Source organism: Diaporthe citri (genome assembly GCF_014595645.1).
Source record: "Diaporthe citri strain NFHF-8-4 chromosome Unknown scaffold_5, whole genome shotgun sequence".
In the NCBI taxonomy this organism is placed as follows: Eukaryota; Fungi; Ascomycota; class Sordariomycetes; order Diaporthales; family Diaporthaceae; genus Diaporthe; species Diaporthe citri.
This window is the reverse complement of record NW_025064850.1, coordinates 4,923,687-4,945,057: the sequence shown is the minus strand read 5'-3', so window position 1 is coordinate 4,945,057 and position 21,371 is coordinate 4,923,687. Positions and strand designations below refer to the sequence as shown.

General features: G+C 55.9%; 5 protein-coding genes across 5 annotated transcripts; 1 reads left to right on the top strand and 4 right to left on the bottom strand.

Moving 5' to 3' along the window:
- Positions 1-1,490: 1,490 nt before the first annotated feature.
- Positions 1,491-2,832, bottom strand: INS49_011895 (uncharacterized protein; the record flags this gene model as incomplete). The annotated part of the gene is made up of 2 exons (XM_043172603.1): positions 1,491-2,460; positions 2,540-2,832. 2 exons carry the CDS (start codon positions 2,830-2,832, stop codon positions 1,491-1,493), a joined length of 1,263 nt encoding a protein of 420 aa, XP_043024348.1.
- Positions 2,833-4,574: 1,742 nt separating this feature from the next.
- On the top strand, positions 4,575-7,564 carry INS49_011894 (uncharacterized protein; the record flags this gene model as incomplete). Its single annotated transcript, XM_043172602.1, has 7 exons — positions 4,575-4,743; positions 4,922-4,989; positions 5,059-5,226; positions 6,059-6,090; positions 6,255-6,313; positions 6,597-6,841; positions 6,956-7,564. 7 exons carry the CDS (start codon positions 4,575-4,577, stop codon positions 7,562-7,564), a joined length of 1,350 nt encoding a protein of 449 aa, XP_043024347.1.
- A 498-nt stretch (positions 7,565-8,062) lies between these two features.
- Positions 8,063-9,367, bottom strand: INS49_011893 (uncharacterized protein; the record flags this gene model as incomplete). Its single annotated transcript, XM_043172601.1, has 4 exons — positions 8,063-8,752; positions 8,857-8,980; positions 9,053-9,102; positions 9,173-9,367. The coding sequence occupies 4 exons, from the start codon at positions 9,365-9,367 to the stop codon at positions 8,063-8,065; spliced, it is 1,059 nt and encodes a 352-aa protein (XP_043024346.1).
- Positions 9,368-13,758: 4,391 nt separating this feature from the next.
- On the bottom strand, positions 13,759-14,742 carry INS49_011892 (uncharacterized protein; the record flags this gene model as incomplete). Its single annotated transcript, XM_043172600.1, has 5 exons — positions 13,759-13,869; positions 13,929-14,153; positions 14,231-14,435; positions 14,502-14,627; positions 14,711-14,742. The coding sequence occupies 5 exons, from the start codon at positions 14,740-14,742 to the stop codon at positions 13,759-13,761; spliced, it is 699 nt and encodes a 232-aa protein (XP_043024345.1).
- A 745-nt stretch (positions 14,743-15,487) lies between these two features.
- INS49_011891 (uncharacterized protein) lies at positions 15,488-18,375 on the bottom strand (the record flags this gene model as incomplete). Its single annotated transcript, XM_043172599.1, has 2 exons — positions 15,488-18,087; positions 18,150-18,375. The coding sequence occupies 2 exons, from the start codon at positions 18,373-18,375 to the stop codon at positions 15,488-15,490; spliced, it is 2,826 nt and encodes a 941-aa protein (XP_043024344.1).
- Between the last annotated feature and the right edge of the window lie 2,996 nt (positions 18,376-21,371).

Below are 21,371 nucleotides of genomic sequence, written 5' to 3'. Positions count from 1 at the left end.
CTAGGTAGTAGGTGTTACTATTATTGCTTCTGATGCTGTTAATTATAGCCTGTCGACCTAGGGAGGAGAAGCGGCTTGTGGCAGTCTGTATTATATCATTCCACCCACGACACGGCCTCCTTGCGTGAATACGTTCTCTCGTGCCTGTCTGCATGCCTGCCTCCTCCGTACCCACACGGCCGTCCCCCCCCCCCTTCTCTGTCCTTCTAGCCGGCCTTCCTTCTCTCACCGGCGCGTTCCTATCTGCCGCCCACCTATTGCGCCCCTCGGTCCAAGACGGACGGTCCCAGCTGCTGTCTGTTCCAATGTTGCCGGGTTCCGTCGGCGAACAGGGGCGGGCGGTGGGCCCAGAGACCTGCCGGTAGATCGCGCGCTTCAGTGTTGTGCCTGAAGAAAAAGCCAGACGCCCCCAAACCTACGTTCTGCGTTTGAGGCGCATGACATGGATGAGAGGAAGGAAAGAGCCGGCATGTGACACACCTTGGGGGCCAAAAGCGCGTGCTATTCACCTCAACCCAACGCAGGCAGCAGACTCCAGTTGCGGTTACCCCCCTCAGAGGCCTCTTCATACTGACCTGCGAAGTAGACGTGACAGCCATGCTCCCAAACACCACTGTTGGGTTCCAAGGGCCGGGCCTGGCTTCGTGGTTTGACTGTCTGCCTCCCTCCTCTGCCACCCCCAGTCCTGATCAAGATCCAGCCTTACCGGGCGAGCCTGCTGTTCCTAAGCATCCGGGGGACAAGAAGCCAAACATGAGCATACTACTGCAGAAGAGTTGCCATGGGCCACCAGTGAGGCGGATAATCTTGCCTGTTGCCACCTTCTTACGCCCCTCCCCCCTTTTATCAGACACAAGCCTGTTCACCAGCGTCGCTCGAGGGAAGTGCCGGGTGCCATCCGCGCTGAGCCTCGGGGATGGGTGGGGGTTTGGAGGATGGAGCGGTGATATCGATGGTGGCTGGCTAGCCGGAGTGGTAGAAAATGGTGTATGTGCGCTCTGTGGCGGGTGGCGCGGAGACGGGTGTCATTTGGAGGGGGGATGCTACCGAGAAACTATTGCATTGAATAAGGTTGAATAGAGGAGGGAGGGAGGTCCAGGGAGGTCACAATGTCTTTTGTAATTGCACAGAGGGGAGGAGATGGAATGAATGGGGAGTTACCACGATATGGGCTTGTAATAAGGATTAGGGGATGAATCGGAGCCAGGTATAATTGCCCATACTGTTGAAGGACTAACAATCCATGCGGATATGTCTGACCTGTTCTCACCGACAGTATTCAGCGGAAGTTGAGGCCTGAAACCCAGAGCATAGGTGTCAAATAATATCGTCATATTATACATTTGGGAGAAGACGCCGTATTGGTATGCCTCATCGTAGACCCTATTCTTTGGCATCTCCTGTTCGCCATCTATTCCGTCGTCATCCATTGCAATGCGCCAAGTTGCCCTTCCGTCCGATGGACTTCCAATGCTCCCGTGACCATTCGCTTATTTGTAGAATTCGAACTTGTTCTCGTCACTCGTGCCCTTGACCTGGCTCGAGTACGCGTCGTCCAAGTCGCTCTGGATGATGTTGTATCTGTTCTTCCTCACAGCCCGCAGGCCTGCCTCCTGCATGATGGCCGCAATGATAGCGCCACTCAAGGGGTCATTGCGCACGATCAACGAGTCAAGGTCCACCTCGGGCGCAAGACTCATCTTGGAGGCGATGGTCGTAAAGATCAGCCGCCTCTCCCGGCGATCCCGCAGCGACGGGAACTCAATCTTTCGGTCCAGACGTCCAGGTCGCAACAGTGCAGGGTCGAGCGTGTCGGCACGGTTCGTCGCCATGATGACCTTGACGTTGGCGGTCTGGTCGAAACCATCCATCTGGTTCAGCAGCTCAAGCAGGATACGCTGCACCTCACGGTCGGCACCGGTCTGGGCGTCAAATCGCTTCGTGGCGATGGCGTCGATCTCGTCGATGAAGATGATGGCGGGCGAATTCTCTCTCGCCATCCGGAACACGTCTCGAACCATTCGGGGGCCCTCACCCAGGTACTTCTGCACGAACTCAGACCCTACAACTCGGATGAAGTTGGCGGTTGTGCTATTCGCCACCGCCTTCACCAACATTGTCTTTCCTGTACCGGGCGGGCCGTACAGCAGCACACCACGCGGGGGGTCAATACCAATCTGCCTGTACAGGTCGAAGTGCGTCAGGGGCAGCTCCACGGCCTCGCGGATCTCCTGCTTCTGCATGTCCAGACCACCGACGTCTGCGTACGTCACATCGGGCTTCTCGTCAGCGCCAAGCATGGCGATGGAGGAGTCGGCCTCGGGCGGCAGGATGTCAACGAGGGCATTGGAGTGCCTGTGTAGCGCGACCGATGACGAGGGCTTCAGGAGCTCGCGGTCGAGGGTGGATAGGATGCGCACGACGTAGTTAGAGCCGGTGGAGGATTGGACTATGCCGGTGCTGTGGCGGTATCGTGTTAGCTAGCAGCGGGCGGGTAGGTGTGCATGTCGTGCGTGTTGGGCAGCGCGGGGCAACTCACTTCTGGTCAATAGCCTCCATGAACTGGCCGATGACCAGGGGCACACTCTGAATCCTCTTGATCTCCTCTTGGGCGCGGACGAGCTCCCGCTTCAGGCTGCGCTGCTCATCCTTGATGTACTCCTCCTGCAGCTGGATATACTCCAGTTGCCGTTGCAGCTTCTTCAGATCTGCGTAGTCATCACCGGTGTCTGTGGCAATCCCCTCGAAGTTATCGATGGCCGGTATCGTCGACGGCGCCGGCTTTTTGATGGATGCAAGGCTGGCCGGGTTTTCTACCAGGACGTCACCCATCTTGTCGGGTCTAGATGTGTAGTAGGTTGGATTTGCGGGAGACAGAAAGGGGGGACAGCGCGGTGTTGACGGTACCAGGAGAGAGGTGGCTCTGAGACGGTGATGCAAAAAGGTGGGTTGCTGTTTGGAGGTTGTCGGGAGATGCGAAGCTGATGGAAGTCGTTCCTAGCTCTGGCTGGCTCCAGGCACGCGAACGTCAACGCCAGCTCGTCTGCGGCCGCACACCCTCTTGCTGACTCATCCTGCCGGCCTAGACCCACCACTGCACGGAAAGGCACGTAGTTACCAACTGGGAGCTAGCTGTCAGTGGTCTGTGCTCCCAGCACCCGGCAGCTTGAGGTTGGTTACAGGGCAGGCAGGCAGTCCCAGTTCAGCCCAGGACCCACCACTTCTGCATCCGCGGCCCCAGCTTTTGGAGGCGCCCGCAAGTCCCCGTGCCCAGCATGCCTGGTTGGTCGCCTTTCCCATCCCATCCCGCCCCCTGCCGATACGGGACAGACAGCTCCTGCAAGACCCGTCCCTCTCTCAACAGCAGCAGCATTGAGACAAGCGCCATTTATAGTATCATGTGGATGCCAACGAGCACTCAAGATTCCCATAGCTTGGGCCGTCTGGCCGATCGCTGAGGGCTGCAGTCAGTTGACGAGCCGACAGACATACTGGGTGAGTAACAAGGCGTCGAATCCAATGTCCACATATAATCACCAGTTCGGGCCGGGGTGAGCAGCCCATCGGGTGGCTGGTGAGGCCAACATGCCTACCTAGTGGCATATGCACATGCACATACATATGAATCCGTACTGTGGTGGAATTGCCATTCTGCCTGGCCTGTACGGACGGGGACCTACGTAGTTGCACACAAGGTAGGCACTGCATCATGTAGCTGGGACTGAGCGAGGCTGCCTGAGTGGAACATCTGCCTGGGCGAGGACGAGAGCCTTATTGCTCCCTCAGTACCCAGGTGGCCTGGCATCTTGGGCCCCTTAGACCACCAGCTATATCCACATCTATATCCACACAGCAGACGTCTGACAAGCCTGTTCGCCGTCCTTTTGCAGTCCAAACAAACTGCGGTCTCCTTGCTGCCCATCATACCCATACCCGTGTTACCTGACGAAGTCTGGGGCTAGCCGCTCCAGGCAAGGTAGAGCAAGTACGGTACCTTTCCACCGTGTGTCTGGTGACACCAGGCCCAAGTACCCCGACACTACGGCTCACACCTGGAGATACCTCTCCGTACAGTACGAAACCCACCAGTGGGCAACCAGGAGTGACTGACTGGCTGGCTGGCTGGCCGGCGAGCCTCCTGCAAGCACAGTAGTCACCTCACCGTCCGCTGTTCGTCCGACTCATCCTCCACTCTCCAACCTTTCGCTTCCACTCGAACCTTAACCTCAACCTTTCCCTGTTTTCTTCTGCAGCGCCTATTACCGCCGCCGTGGGATTTGCATTACTCTCACTCTTCACTTCACTTGTCGGCCTTGACCCTTTCGTCGAGTTACTCTGTAATCCTTTCACGTCTATCTGTCGACTGTCTATCTATCTATCTTGCCAGCCTTCCTTCTCCCAGCCCGCCTCGGCCTGCTATCCGTCATCTCTCTGATGATCCCTCCTCACCCTGGCAGCCTGTTGTTCGGTGAGCCCACGCTTCCCGGACAAACGATACCAGCACCACCACCACCACATCGTCGGCTATCACAGACCCCGACCTCTCGCCTTCATCTCCGGTAACAACCACCACTATGTCGTCCTCTATCGACATCCCCGCTCAGTCCAAGAGGCAGTCCAAGGCCCACAGCCCCATGAGCTCGTCCTCTTCGACTTACTCGTCCTCGCCGACCACCCCGGCCAAGTCCTCCAACTCGGCCCAGAAACAGAAGATGGTGCACGAGCGCCGACCGAGTCTGCTGAGTGAGTTGTCAATCCCACCCAACACTTGGTCCCGCAATGATCGTCGGTCGGCCAGCAGGGTGCACAGTTGCTGGCACCGGGCTGCCAGTCCCGCCCCCCCCCCTTCTCCACCACCACCGACCCCTTGTCATGTCATACGAGGGTCTTGTACTTTGTACTAATGTGTCTTCACCCTCAGGCTCCGCTCTCTCAGAGTCCAAGTCCACTACCATCAACATCGGGGACGAGGATGGCCCACCTCGGCTTGTGAGTAGCATTCGACACCGGGCACGATCGCCGCGCGACTTGGGAACTAACAATGGTCTTTTGCAACAGATCTCGTATCTTTCCACCAGCCAGGGCTTTGAATGGAATCCCGAGCTTTTCCTGCCCTCTTACATCGATTACGACTATACGCCGCTGGAGAACAAGCGCGAGCCCGTCAAGGAGATCACCCTGACAGACGAGGAGATCCAGAACATGTTCCCCGCAACTAGGCAGGGGGTCTCTTTCCTCGGCATTCCCATTCCGAACGACTCTAGAACGGTTAATTCTCACGAGAATAGTTGTATTTCCCCCTCAACAGGCGCACTGGACGGCATTCCTTGGTTTTATGTGAAGATATCGGCCTGACAAATACGAGAGGAGGTTCCCGACAGAGAGGGGCTGGAGGATACACCCACATCCATCATCACAACCATAGCAGGGGTTCCGGGTCATGTTTTCAGAATGGAAGCTGCTGGTCTTTTCATTTTTCCTTTCTGGTAGTATCTTATTATTCCCCATGGCGGTCTTTCGTACACTGATGCTCATGATCTTAGTCTGGGGGTTCTTGGATGGGGCGTTTTCTTTTTCTCGGGCATGGACACCACGGGGAGCACGGACACCTGGTCGTTATCAGCTCTACTACCCAGAGAGAATAGTGCGTGTATGCGACTTGCTGCTTGTAAGACATTGTTGGAATTCCACTCAGACACTGCTCCAAGAAGAGACGCGACAATCACATGGTATTGCATTATGATGACGTGCTTGAATTGATCGTGATTATTCGGAGCGAACACAGGACTCCGTCAAATTGCGTCGTCACTATACGCCGGTTTATCTTTGCAAAGTAAAGCATTCCAAAACCAGGATCGGTAGGATTCTGAGGGTGATTCCATCTCGCGGGGAGATGGCCAGCGGGAGTAGTGGAATTGGCATGTTCGGATCCTTCGACGCAACTGCATAAGTTGTCAGGTTTGACCGAACTTTAACACCGAAGGCCGTTTCCATAAAAGCCATTTCTAAAGGCAACGAGATCCACAGCCAAGAGTTACAGTCCCGTATTACTACACAGGCTTTCGAATTTGTCTGGTCGAAGACGAAACTGTAAGTCCAGCAATCCCATGTCACTTTCCTGCAAGCACTTTCGGGTGCCTTCCCAGCTCTTGCAGTCTGATAAGCGAGCCCCGCGGTTACTGATAAGCAGCAGCTAGTGCCGGTGTCGGCCAGTGAAGCAAGGGTACAGGGGCTAGGTACTTGACAGTACTTAGCGCCGTCATGCACGACCCGCACTGCCGCATGAGGCCGGGCAGCTCGACGCGCTACGCGGGTAGACAGCCGTAACGAAAGGAGATAGCGACTGGACGGAACCACCGACAGATTTGAAGACAAGTACGGGGGTGGTCCAGCTTGCCATGACATATACTTGATGGTTTTCCTTTTTGGGCGCCCCATAATGAGACACTGACGTGCCGAACAGATTCGGTACATTACATATCCTCGTTCAAAAGTATATAAATAAAAATAAAACAACAGGTAGATAGAAATGAACAGGCCAGCTCGAAGGCGCTCCTCGTACAAAAACATCGAAGACCAACAACAATCACAAACAGATGCAATCCCGTCCTCCTCCGCGACCAACAGCAGCGACGACAAGAACAACGGCAACGCGATGGACGGCGCGCACCGCAAGATCGAGCTGCAGTCCCCGGAGGACCTGACCTTCCTCATCAACAACGTGCGCCGCGCCGCAGAGGAGCACATCAACGCCGCGTTCCCGCCCGTCGACGACGGCCAGGACAACGGCGCGGGAGGGGGTGACGAGCTGCGCGTCAGGATCGAGAAGCTCGTAGCCGATGTATGCCCTTTTCCTCAACTCTCAATCCCTCATCCCTTTTCTTTACCAAAGACACCACGAAGCAGAACCAAAAAGGGCTGACCAACCGGCGCCGCGACGCGCCCCGACCCACAGTACATCTCCCAGACATTCACCCTCGCGGCGCCGAACTTGTCCATAAACGGCTTCGACCTCGACGCAAAGACCTTCCCGGCTGTATACCTTGACTTACCGTCCACCTCCCCGTCGTCTTCTCACAACCTCCGGCGGCGGCGCGGCGACAATGCAGAACCCGCGGAGGTGGTGCAGTACGAGGCGTTCGACGCGCGGCGGCGCGCCCGCGTCGAGGAGCTCGCGCGCGAGGAGGAGGACCTGATGCGCGAGATCGCGGCGCTCAAGCGGCGCGTGCCCGCCGCGACGGCGAAGGGGTTCACGGAGGGGTTCTGGGAGGGCGTGCGGGCGGACGAGGAGGCGCTGGGGAGGGCGCGGGAGGCCGCTGCTGCGGAGGGGGCCGGTGATGGGCAGGATGAGGAGGAGGAAGAAAAGGAGGAGGGTGTCGAGAAGAGCAGCAAGGCCAAGGCTATGCTGGACGGGATTGGGCCCCTGGAGCGGCAGGCTGGCGTGGAGGCGGGCTACGGGGGCGTGGTCGAGGCGCTGGGGCGGATGAAGAGGGAGATGCCTGCTACGGTGGCCAAGATGGAGAGGGCGAGGGTCGCTGGCGAGTACGTGGTCACGGAGAGGTGAACACGACTTTCTTGGGATGGGGCAACGCTATCAAGCATATTTGGTGTTGCTGGCGTTCAGGGGATGGCTGGCTCTGGATGGAAGCCTTAGGATTCCCCGGCTGGGATGATACCAACGAGATGATTTAACCATGGACACGACTTGAGCTCTTGCGGCTTCTACACCGGTGGGCTCGTATTCCACCACGACAGAATGACATGGAGACTGGCTCCCGGCTCACTGCAAGTCTTGTCACCAGACCTCACCACACAGCTTTGGGAACATGGTCAGCTCTGCACGACAGGCAGGCAGGATTATAACAGTTTCAACCTCATCTGGTCTTGTATTTTTGCGCGATAATAGACGCAGGCACCACTTTACTTTATGCCCCATCTGTGCACCGTTTTCCCGTGCCTCTACCCATGCGCTTCCGCACTATTTAACAAACCCAACGATTATGTGTGTGACTCCCAGCTCCTCAACCCCAAACACCACCTCCATGACAGACTACAACGTGCTCTACGCAGCTTGAGGGGCAGGTGCGTCAGCCTTGGCGCCCTCCTCGGCAGCCACTGGGGCCTGCGCCGGGGTGTCTGCGGCCGGAGCTTGAGGGTTCTCCTGGTTCGTCTGGATGGTGGTTGCGGGGGCGGCAGCGGCGGCGCCGTCAGCCTTCTTGTCCCACTTTGGGGGCTTGGCGTATTGAGGGTCGGTCCATGGGCCGATGTCGCTGAACATGCAGCCGCCGGGGCACTCGCAGGTGCCGCCGAAGGCCTTGGGCAGGGCGTCGGGGGAGACGTGCTGCAGAAGCTCCTTCTGGTAGCCGCTGCCGAGGATGTGGATCTTCTGCACGGTGACGGGGTCGATCCAGCCCTTGATGGCGCCCCAGATGGTAGAGAAGCCCCAGGGGGCGTTGATGACGAACAGCTTGCCGAGGCGCTCCGGGTAGTAGTTCTGCGACATGTTGGAGGCCGACTTGAGGTACCCGTAGACGGAGGGGGCCTTGCCGAGGCCGACGCCCTTGAGGTCCATGATGGTGCAGCAAGTCTCGAGGAGGTGGCCGGCCTTGCGGGAGCATGCGGGCAGGCGGGGGTCGGCGACGCGCTCGTACTCGACGGCCAGGTTGGTCAGCATGCGCTCCGAGGTGGTGATCTTGTTCATGGCGGCAATGTCGACCTTGCCGAGCTGCTCGATGTAGATTGGGCGGCCGTCCTGCGAGGAGATTGTGTTAGTGAATGCTTTGATACGGTACACCACGGTGCCTCCGGCCACGGCAATCCCGGAAGCAGCAGGTATGGACACGGGGAGCAGCGTACATTGTCGGTCCCGTGGTAGTACTGAGGGTAGTACTGGAATATTTGCTCCTTCTCGGGGTACTCCCAGGTGGGCAGCAGCTCATCCAGCTTGGTGTCTTTCCGCCACTTCTCAGCATCGACGAACCTGCAGCAGGGTTAGCAGGCCGTTCTTCGTTTTTGGCGCCGCGAGGTTCCAGGTGTTGGGGCAAAGGCTCACATCTTCTCGGTGGCAGCGAGGTCGAACTTCCGTGCGCGCAGGAACCGCAGCTGGGTGGTGATGGAGTTAGCCTTGCTTCGTTGCCATGCCCGGCAGACTGAGGACCAGAGGGACACAAACCAGGGTCAGGGAGTCCAGGCGATCGGTGTAGCCCTGCTTCTCGAGCGACTCCCGCAGCTGCTTGACTGCGGCATTCTGCTCGTCGGTCAAGTGGCCAGGGTGGCCGTTGACCTTGACGGGAGCAACGATGGGGAAGTCAAAGTCGTCGTACTTGGGGTCGAGGTCGATGCCTCCGGTTCCTGTTGTGGCAGCCATGTTGGTAGATAGAGGTAGATGCTGGAACTATGCAAGGGATTGCAGAGTCGGCGGGGATGATGCAGAGGGAAAGGTGGTATGGGATGGGAAGGGGGGAATAGGCGTATGGGAATGTCGAGGGATGTCGAGGCCAAGTATTGTCTTTTGCCTTGTCGGATGCGACCAGAAAAACGACCAGAACTGGAAACGGTCGCTCAGGAGGCCAAGCTGTAGGGGTCCAAGAAGAAGCGGTGTTGTCCAGAAAGATGTCCAGGGGGTGTGTGGTGGAGCAAGGCGAGCGGCCGTCGACGCTGTGATGTCTCCTATCTACCTAGGTAATTTGAGGGCGCCCCGTTTTTGGCCGTCTGATGTTGTTTGTGGTGGGGGGGGTGGGCAACTGAGAGGGTCTCTCGGCCGGCCGGGGAGGAGGGGACGTCATCAACCGCTGCTCCACCTCTGCTGTGCATCTCCTGCTTGGCGTCGGGCTCAAAATCCTGCACCGCCCCAAGCCGTTCCTCGCTTCTTCAGAAGCATGCCCAGTTGGCCAGTCAGAGTCGTTAACAGGCAGGCCTGGCCGGCCTGGCAGGGCAAGAAGACTGGATGCCTGTCAGGGCTCCATTCCAGATCTCATCTCATCTCATCTAATCTCATCTGTGCAAGTAGTCCCTCACTGCATTCCCAATCTTGGTTCAGACCTGGTCTTGTACCAGACCTCCTCTTGTGCATACATGATCTTTTCTGCGACCAACATAGGTATAGACTATCTACATGTGTGCATGTGTGTTTACTGTTTAAGTCCATATTTCAAATCTACGGCTGGCTGTATCTGCTGTCATAATTTTTGGCTGTACCCTCTCTCTCTCTGAGTGTGTGTGTGTACACTGCTTCACACAATCTACCCAGGGTCCCTTTTCCCAAGTAGTAATTCCCTCTGTCAATCTCCCTCTCCACACCACCCACCGCCTTGTTTTCTCCCCATGCCGAAGTTGAGATTGTCGGGGTAGCAATTATTAGCATCAGCCCCGGTCTCTTTACACAGCTTATATCCCCATGTTCTGTCCGCGAATGTGTGCACTCCAAGTTACGGTACTATCAATGTGGTTCGTGGTCCCTGAATTGAGATGTCTGGAGTTAAGCCGCTTTTCCACCAGTTCCGTCGATCTCGGCGGATTAGGGACACAGCAAAAGAACTTTATTGTGCCGGAACACTGGTTTCATTTCACTTTTCTTTGCAGCATTGCAGGATTTCTACGGAAATAGAAACTCTATTGTACAAATTTCTAGTAATGTCGCTTTCTAAAGCCGGCTATGTCGCTAGGAGAGATCACACCACCGCCACATATCTCAAGACCCCTCATCTCCAGAGTCGGCCGTGCCGTCGTCAAGAAAATCCGGGGATTTTTAAAAGACCCTCTTTACATCATGCCCCACGCTAATCCGACGGTGATTCCCCTGGCCTTACGTAGATCCATGTAACAGACTTAAGGCGGGGGTAGTGCCGAAGTTGCGAGGCCAGCGTCTCCGCAATAATACTCAGTCAGGTCGACCGTAACGCGTTCATATGCCCATATCTGGACACAACGACCTGCCTGCGCACTCCACTTGCCGCAGGCTGCAGGGCTTCCGGAGCCTGACGGAGAGAACTTCCGTGTGTCTATGTGGTTCAGGCAAGACAAGCCTTGGGTGAATTCCCAATTTGATTCCGGGCGGTCAGACGGAGAGCCCTGTCAAAGATGGGTGCTGAAGCATGGCCTTGTGGGACCTTGATAAACACTCAATCATTGGTGAATGCTCTTGAAAGGCTACCTAGGTAACAGTAATTGGAGTCTAGGGCCATGTGAGTCCATGATACTTTGTTCATATTAGAATTCAAAAGGACTCAGTAACATAGCTCGAGGTGGAAGACTGATTGGGCAAGAAGTTTCGCCAGGCCAGCGAAGTACACATTCCCGCATGTCATTCCGGATGACATGATCAATTCTCCGGTCCAAAAGTCTCAGATGTCTCGTGATCGTGGACCCTGGGGGCCAATTTCTTTCCACGGGCACCACAGAAAGGGAGGTAATCGTGGATGTCAGGCGCCGTTTCGACTGAGTTGTGGAAGGACGGCGAACCAAAGCCTCTTCAATGCACCCATGACCTTGGTCATAATGAGTCGCGAACTGGCGATGAAATAAGGAGCGAACCGTCGCTCGCTTTAATCTCTTGCGTGCCACCATCTCCATTGGGCCTCCATGCGTTATTTGCAGAAAGGGCAGTCAGCCCGACCGGCTTTCTTGTAAGGTTTTTTGAGCCCGATGGAGTTAGAAATTATTGATATTTATGGCCAGAGGTGGCCTTCCAGTGGGCTGCTGGAAATGTTCACCATTCATGGGATTTCTATTTTGCTATCCATAAATGTGGAAAACGGAGATTCGTACAGACTAAATTGGAGGGTACACAGATACATAATACCCGTAGTGCACCAAATAGCAAATCTCTCACACACAAACACACACACACACACACACACACACACACACTCACCTAACACCCACACTCAACACCCAATACCCATACTTAACATCCATACCCAATTTGTATGCTTAATTCATATACCTAAGCTAATTCACATGCCTAAGATTAAGTTATATGCTTAAGGCTGATTAGGTATGCAAGTTGAGTGTGTGAATTGGGTAGGTGTGGGCGAATTGGGTGTGAGATGCTGTAGCTTTGGCGCTGGCGAGGCATCTGTGTACCCTCCGATTTGGTCTGTACGAATCTCCGTTTTCTAAATGTGGATGTGCCCGAGACTTTCTTTACCCATTGGTGGTACGTCTCGGAGCCTCTTGAGCAGTCCTCCGAACCTTTCAGTCATGCTGATGAACGGGACCTAGTGCCCACATCTCGTCACCTGTTGTACTCAGAGGATTGAACTCCGCCATATGCTTGGTGGCACATGGAATGAAACCCGTTGGGAGAGAAAGGACGGAAGAATGAGGTCAGCGCACTCGAGACGGCGGGTGAACTCATTTCTGGATTTGTTCTGTCACACAATATGGCCTTGGGAAGATTGTCATTGTGCAGCAAGGACTAATTTGACGTTAACAAACAATCTGGCATGTTCGTTGAGTAATCCTTCACTCGGTGAGACTTGTTGGATGCTATGGGTTATTAGATTTCGAAGATGATTAAAGGGGCCCAAGCTCATGGGAAAACTTTCAGGCGAATGAAATCTGTCAATCAGCAATTATTTTGATTGTAATTATAGATTCAACAAGGACGCTCTCGATGCATATGATAAGAATGCAGCCGCATGCGTAGATATTCAGCCTAGAAATATTTTGTGTAGTACTAAAAATGACTTTCTCTCGCTGACCCAAACATGTCCAAGTCATAATAACCAAGTTTTTTGAATTAGGGAGGCAAGGGCGAAGCTTGTATTGCATGTTTAACTAAAGCCACTCATGTTGTCAGGTAACATCGTACTTGGCCTTTTTCATATTGAACCCTAATGCTTTTGAGACCTCAACTCCTCACAGTCTCTATTCCAGTGTGAAACCACATTCATACACCAATGAGCCAAAGCGTTGTGGACTTTAATTGTACCTGGTAGCTAGCTGGCTTACACCACAGCCCAGCAGGGCGTCATCTGTCTGAGCCCAGACCCGGTCTCCATGAGTATCGGCGTACAGAGCCAATCCGCCCAGCCCTCCGCCTCACCACCCGTATTCTTGGAACATGGCACATGGGAAAGCATACGTGTGTGTGTGTGTGAGTACCCCGGGCTCATTGATAATATCGGAAACGATGTCAGCTCATCCCGGGTTGCCCCAATGCTGAAGTTGAGAGGTCACACGGCCAGACCAGTCAGCAAGGCCTGGCGTATCATGTTTGACCGGACTGGCCTCAAACGGAACGTGTGTCTGACTTTGCCTCAAGATGGATGCGAAAATGAATACATACGAGCACAGCTGACGTCAACATCCCAAGGCTCCGAGTCGTCCGGTGGGTGAGTAAGAGGCTCCAGGGCTGCTTTGATTGGATACAGACCAATTCCGGTCAAATGTGAAAGATGGTATGCTTGCAATAGTGACACTCGAGAATTGAGCCACCTGAGTGAACATTCCTACTCAGGGTGTCCAACGTGGGTCTGACCGAATCATAGGGGGTTGACAACCGGATCACAGGAAAGCATCGTGGTATCTATTTGCTGTAAGCCATCCCACTATTTGCCTGCTCCAGGTTTTCGCCGGCCTGCTCGGCCCCGTCCTCGGCGCTCGGGACGCCCACCGGCCCTTCGAGCCGTGGATGCAGCCTGCACGCGGATCGAGGCGTTTCAGTCGGACTCGGCCCTCCCCGTGGGTTGCCGTGACGGACCGACAGTAAGATTCTCTGTGCTGAGACTCCCATTCCCCCAGCGTGCGGCCCGCTCAGCCACCGCCGGCCTTGTCGTCCTTTTCTTTGCTCTCCTCCTCGCCCTTCTCCTTGCGCTTCTGCACGACGTCCCAGTTGTACACTCTGGCTGTTGCAACCTCCATGGTCTGACGGGATGTGAGTATAGGCAGTCCCAGGGGGCTATAGTAGAGCAAGGTCTACTCACCGTGATTTGTTCCCTCAGGAATTCCGCGTCCTCCTCGCAGTCCACGAGGCTCTTCTTGGCCTTGCCTAGTCTCTCAACCAGCAGCGTCTCCGCCTCGTCCATCGGGTACGCCAGCATGACATTCGCGCCTAGCCAGATGTACACCTCGTCGGTGGGCGGCACCTCGGCCTTGGCGAACAGCGTGTCGTTGAGCTCGAAGGTGGTCTCGATCGGGTCTGTCTCGTCCTGATACTTCTGTCAGCCCCCTGGGTCCTGGGCAGTTGCACTGGCATGAGGCAGGTCGGCTAGGCCTGGTGACATACTGTTCTCGTCTTTAGGAACTGGACCGTCTCCAGCGTCTTTTGGATGTCTGGTATCTTGTCTTTGAGGCCCGCGGCTTTCCGTTGCATGTTCGACTCCATATACTGGTATTTCCTGTTTTTTGTATCGTCGCACGTCAACCCACGGCCCATCCTCGCATCCTTCCCGCCCGGGCTGTCGCGGCTCGCGGCTCGCAGCTCGCAGCTCCTGTCGCCGCCGGGAACAGCAGCATGCTTGCCCATTGCAGCCCGGTCTCCTGGTGCGGTGACTCACGCGATCATCTCCTGGAACTTTCGCAGCGTGGGCTCGGTGTCGGCACGCGAGGTCACATAGTCCTCCACCCTGTCGACGAACGGCGCATAGGGTATGCCTCGGGGGTTAGTGGGGGTGTCCTTGCTCCTGCGACGAGAAGCTTCCTCGTCAGCGGCCTGCACGCAAGAATTGTTTGCTGTTCAGTGTGTTGGGGGACCCGGGTTGCTTACCCCAGAGCAGCCGCTTTCCCTTTGTCTGCCATGTCGACGGCTTGTGCTGAGTCTGTCGCTGGCAGTGGTTCGACCTGTATGCGGCGAAAGATGTCGGTTGGCCCCAGAGCTCTCTCAACCGTGAACCTGTGCTACCGGGGCAGCTCAATGGTGGGGCAGCTTCAATGGAGCGATCCCTGCGTCCAGACTGCATGCACGTAACGGGTTTGCTTCTGCTGAGGCAGAGGGTCGGCTGTAAGCCGAATGATGGCCCGCCCCCCTCTTGTCACAATTAATTGCCTCCCTTCGAACACCCTAACCCTGACAACGTCCACTCCCCAGCACGAACAAGCCATCTATTACAGGCCGTTCATTTAACATCCAATGACTCCATAGAAGGCTGACGGATATCGGCCTGCCACTTGGGACCGGCGACCCAGACGTTGTTTTGAGAGCAGAGTGTGCCGACACGTTTTGAGGCTTGTCATGTTCACTAGCAAGGACTCGAACAGAGGTTTGCGCAAATTCGCTTGATTATGAGTGCTAAGGCGTCTACCTCGCCTCTATCTAACCAGGTATTGTCCACAACGCTAGACTTGATGCCAAATATGACTTAATATAAATCTCGCTGATGAACTTTTCACAGCAGCCGCTAGAAAATGGTATCATACCCCGGGATCAAAGCCCATCCCTCAAATAATTCAGTTTCAACGCCGGTACCAATGCGAAAATTTAGTCCACCTAAACCTCCCTCGAGTGTACAGTTCAAGCACAATCACCCGAGGCGCCAAGAGGCGTCTAGTCATCCTCCTCGCTACTGCTGTAGCCACTCGCTTCCCCTCCTGCCGTGGCGCCGGAACTGTCGGGGTGCACATCGATGCCTTGAATCAGGCTTCGGCCGGGCCGGCTAGAGCCGTGTGACATCTTGCGGACTCCGGGACCGAACGACGCCTTGGGAGCAATCTTGACGTCCAGACTGCGAACATCGTCATCGTCAGAGCCGGGGGCTCCTCTTGTGAGAAAGTCCTGGTCGGATTGTTTTGGGTTTACTCGCTGAGAGATGGCCTCGAAGCCACCCATGTGCACATCTGAGTCGTCATCCTCGTCGGCAGAACCGTCCTCAAAGCCCGAGTCTTCTGACTCGGTGGTCTCGGTAAATGGTGGGTAAAACATTGCGGGCGGAGGTAGAGGCAAAGGCTTGAGACCCTTATACCGCTGAGCAACAACTTGCGCCGGGATGTGAGACGGTGGATTGGGACGTCGGCGTGACGGATGCGCTGAAGTGTCGGCCAAGGACGCAATTCTGCTTGAAATCGACTCGGCTGTCTCATTTGAGCCAAGGCGAACGAGGTGACGCTGAGCCCGCCCTGAGCTTTTAATGGGTTGTTGGGTCACGACAAGTATGGCAAAATGGTCTTCCGGGGTCACCCCACCAAGCCCACATGGCTCCAACTGTGGCTCGAGCGGCTTCAGCTGGGGGGTCTCAGGATTATCGCACCAGGGAAACTCGAACCCGGCCTCGCTCTCCGACAGCTCTCCATCGTCGTTGATAAGCTCGGGCTCTTGATCCATGTCGACGTCCGTTTGCTCAGGGCTGTCGACAAGTGGTCGAAATGGGAGAGATGAGCCAGACAAGGTGCGGTTCAGGCCAGGGGACTGTGCTCCAACATTCTTCGAGGCATGGTCTTGACTCGAGGATGCCAAATATGTAGCGGGCGACACATCTCCTGGGTCGCCCGAGAGATCGGTACAGAATGGTGCGCCATTGTAGTAGATGATGGCGCCGTCGTTGCGGCGCTTCTTCCTGGGCGACGATCCCGATCCACTGACAAACCCTGTTGACCGGGAGTTCATGTTGCTGTTCTCGATAGCTCCGAAAGATGCCTGTGAGCCCGTCTCATCCATGGAGGTTTCCGCAGACGATGAACGATTGTGTAGGAACAGAGGCTTGTAGTGGAAGCCTTCTGACGACACGGAGTTCTGAGGCTCCAGCTTCGTCTGATTTTGACTCTGGGTTGATGGGTCTGAAGCATGCTCGCTCTTCCTCTGTCTCTTCCGCTGCCCATCCTCGTTTGAGCCGTCCGTGCCGTCCGTCTCGGGGCTCCTCTGTGAACTGTTTCCACTGCTGTCACTGCTGAATTTTGTCCCTTCGACTCCGCCGCGCCAACGGATCTTTCGGCCATCCCGTGAGAGTTGAAACTTAGCAGACCTCTCATTAATAGCCGATCGGATGTAGCTAGGGGTCACGTTAAGGATGTGCAGTTGCGCCAGATTGCACAAGAGGTTGAGATGGATCCAACCATCTGCATCAATAGACACATCCTGTGGCCTGAATCTGGTCTCCCCAATGTCTTTCGGAGCCGTAACACCCAGGTGCCGAATGTACTGCATGTTCTCCGACGGGACCTGAACCCGATCAGGATCCAAGTCTCGAGGTCTCGTAGCCCTCTGCTCCGCAAGCTCGCCGGTCTGTGGCGAGGCAAATTGGCCGCTGTGTTCGTTACTACCACTTCCACTGCCCGTGCGGTCTCCTCCGGTGTCGTTCTCGCCGTTTGAGTTTGATGCCGATAGGTTTTCTGTCGAGGTCATTTTCCCCGGTTCTATGCGAGCTTCCCTGCACGGCTCGCCGTCTTGCGGCGGCGCGGGAGCAACACTGGGCTCCGGAACCGACAGCAAGGACTTGTTGCGGGAAAACCTATGCTTCCCGGGCATTCTGCCCGTAAAAAGCTGTTCAAGCCTGCGCACAACCAGCTTTTTCTTCTCCTTGTCAGTCATGGCGACCGGCCGTGGGAATAACCCTTCCGGAATTTCCTTAAGGTAGGTCTCCACTTTGTGGTCAGTGGATGACTTTGTCCGGCCGAGCGACGGCCTGAGAGAGATCGAGTTGACATTCGGCCCAGTTGAACTCCGTCCTGTCGACATGGACGCGTAGGCGGAATCCACGGGCCGCGAGTGTGATGACGACGAGGAGGCGTGCTTGGAATTTGAACTTGATCCCTGGAGCCGGTTGGCGTGCTTCGAACTCTTCTTCCGCTGTAAAGATGCCGCCGGAGATCCTTCCAAGCTCGCAGCAAAATCGCGTAACGTCGACTCAAGCTCTCTCTTCTTGCTCCCTGCCAGACCGTGCACTTTGATTTCGAAGAGCCTGTCTTTGCGGAGTAGCTCGGGTCCAAATTGCCTGTATCTTTTCAGTTCATCCTTCAGCCGCTTGTTCTCGATCGTAAGGTCATCGATCACGCTCCTGTAATCTTCGGCACTGCTACTTTGTGCCATGGTCGGCCTGCTGAAATTTTGAGATTGGAGCGCCGTAGGAATATGATGATATGCGCTTTCACGAGCTGGCGGTATCATCTCTTCATTTGAAGAATCGGACTGTTTCTGATAAAAGGGAGGATCGACTAGACGTCCATCAGTCAGCTGGATCCCGGGGCTTCACTTTCAACGCGGGGGAAGTACGCACCATCCATTGTCGCATGGTCAAATGCCGCAGGAGCATTTTTGTTTGAAAGATCAAACCATCGTTTAGGATCGCTTTGACCCGTGACATGGCTCTCGCCGGAAGAGTTCCTCCTAGGTGAGCTTCCCGAGACGGCATTGCTACCCGTCTCGGGCCTCATGGAGGCATCTCTGGCAAGGCGGTGGTGTCGAAGCGTGACGGACCCTTCTGGTGAGGCCCTTCGCGGCATTGGGTGGCCGCGGTCACTCAATGTCGGCCGGGGTTGTGGCCTCTGAGCTCTGGACTCATTGTCGGCCATCATGTCTGATACTGTGCCGATTGTTGTGATTCAAGTAAGACCAATGCAGCATGGCGTCGAGGGCATGCCGCAACAGATGTGTGAAGGATACTCTGGCTCAGCGGATGCTGACACGCTGCGTTGCAAGACAATTGAACCGACAGGGCTTTGGCAGACGCCTAGACTATTATCAGCAACTATGCAGAGCAGGCAGTGATACTCGGTTGATGAGGGTGTCCGACATGGTGTTCTCGGACACGAGACATCATAAATATGAGAGGGTCCTGCCATGCGAGGAACATCCAGCCCGAGCAGCCAAATTTGACAGGTGGGCCTTGGTAGACAAGGTCGAGTGCAACGCACTCAGGCAAGACGAAGGGACTAGTGCACTCCATGTGTTGCTGGACCAGGGCAGGATGGATTGGGCAGCCGGGGGAGGGTAGCAGGACCCCACCAGGACCATGTGAGGATAGACGTCCAAATGGAGTCCCGAGGGCCCTGACGATCCCAAACCTGCGGGCTTGGGAAGGGTATTATGACGCAAGAGGGGGAAGAACCTGTTCATACCTTGCTGGAGTGATGAGTTGGAGGCGGAGGCGGAGTGAGAAGGGGGGGTGGCTCTCGTGAGCTTGCTGGTTGGTATAAGCGGGCGGTTGGTGAATAGGTCGTGGACCTGTTGTTGCCGAGATGGATAGTTGATTCCCAACGATGAACCAGAATGAAGTCTGCGGATGTGAAAGGACGAGTGTACGCCTGGTAGCTTCAGTAAAAGCTGGGAGGGAAGGAGGTGTGTTTTGTCGGGCGTGTAGGGCACGGCGCAGGCTGTGACGCAGCCCGGGACAGCAATCACGATGAGAATCGAGATTCGGTGTGTGTGCTGTGCTACCTTGGTATGCCCACCGTAGGGTACTATGTACGACGCGGTACGGTGCAATGTGCAAGTGGCGGGAGCCAAAGGAGAGGGAGGGCAGGTGTGAAAGGTACAAGCAGGGTGTGTGTGTGTGGGCTGGCACTCAGCGATGATGAGCCGAGACTGCAAGCAGCAGCATCAGCATCAGCTTGATGAGCATCAGCAGCCCGGGGTGATGTTCTCGCGTTACGGCTGGGTTCTGGAATGATCTGGGCAGGAGGCGGAGAGGCCACTGGCACCGGCGCCGCATTGAGCTGCGAGGTGCCATGTGCCCAGGTGCCAGAACGGCCTCGATCCGATTTTGTTGCTTGTGGAAAGGCTACAGATGCTCAGATCCCCAGGTGTGCCCGCCGATGAGAAACGGTTTGCAAGGGTCCTGCGATCGGGGCTCATCGCACACGGCCAGGGCACCCCTTCCCCCAATGGACATGCCGTACTGTGTAGGCCGGCATAAGCTCCACACCCCGGGGTGGTCCTGCCGTGCGTAGCGTGGACCCCTTCCTCTCAGCCCCCCTCATTGGACCACGGCGCCTCACAGAACACAATCCCGCCTCCCCAAGCCAGTGCCTGGACCCCTACTGCATACCTACCTCGGTAGGTACATAGTCTGATATTCACGACACACAGTGGTCTTCTCTGCATCGTGTGCTCAGGTGTTGCTCTCCCCTCTCAGTGTTGGTCTGCCCTCCTCAGCCCTATGTGTACCGTTGCAGACAGCCGACAGACAGGCATGCTGACCACGTCCGGTGCAGCACGGGTCAATCCAGGTTTTGTGAGCGGGCTCACCTTCCTGTCTCCGTATCCTGTCTCCCCACCGATGACCTGATTGTGACGTCATGTTCAACGACCCCAGCTGCCACAGTAACTATGGGCCTCTGTGGTTCAAAAGAAACAAGCCGCCATCCAGCCTGACCTCCTTCCCGATCGCAGTTTTGCCTGTCATCGACGCCGCCGACTGTTTCCATCCAAGCCAACCATTCAAAGCCAGCCCGCACAGCCCACACAACCCGGACGACCCTGACACACGCAGCTACTGACTGGTACGCTGAGGACCACTGTCGCCAGTCTCGGTGGGAAGATGCCCGTCCAGCCCTGCTTGTTCCATCATAGCCGCCCTCGCTAACATTGTCTTGTGCCAGTAGCACAGTCAACAGCCCGAGAGGACCCTTGGACCCTGGAATTCCGGCATGGACCTGAGTCTGCTCCTGTTCCTGTTCCCGAGGGGCTGATTCCGACCCTGCAGTCAGCACCCGTGGCTCCCTTCAGTCCGCTTACGACAAAATTCGATTCAAACCGTGGCCTGAGATCGCGTTACCGTCGGCAATCTCTCGACGAGACACATGCGCGCACACACACCACCACACAACACGCACGCTCAAACTTCACCGCTTGACTTTGGCAAATTATCAATCAGGGAATGCGACGGGGCAGCACTGTCCATTGATTTGCTTGTAGCACGGTGACCACCCTCGTTCGAGAGACCAGGCGCGTGAACGGGGTCTTTTCCTCACCCGAGTGCGAGCGAGCCGGGTTCCAACGTCCCACACGACGAAATTTTCTATCCTGAACGAGCGATCTGCCGGCTGCAGAGTATCTCGATCCCACCGGGCAGACCATCACGATGACGATTCTTGCGGTACTCCTCCCAAGTCTGACACAACATCAACTTCAATCAAACAAGGCAAGCTCAATCATTCCTTGGACATACTGACGAGCACGCAGTCTACAAGTCCGCAAGTCCAATGCCGTCACCTTGGCCCCACCGGGCCCTGGCTGTTGGAACGTTTGCACAGGACACGTTGTCAGCGCAAGCCAAGAAGTGTCCGATCCTGCTATTCCTTTGAGATCTAGCGCTGTAAACGCATCAGCTCGGGTGCACCACTGGGTCCCGCACTACCGCTTGCGGTGCAGTTGTTGGCACAACCCCTGAGAGATCAACGGCGCCTTTCGACGTCACCACGGGGGCCTTTCTCTCTCTGTCCTAGAAGGCAAATGACACACGGCACAAGACGCGGGACTGAGTCGAGCATTGACAGTC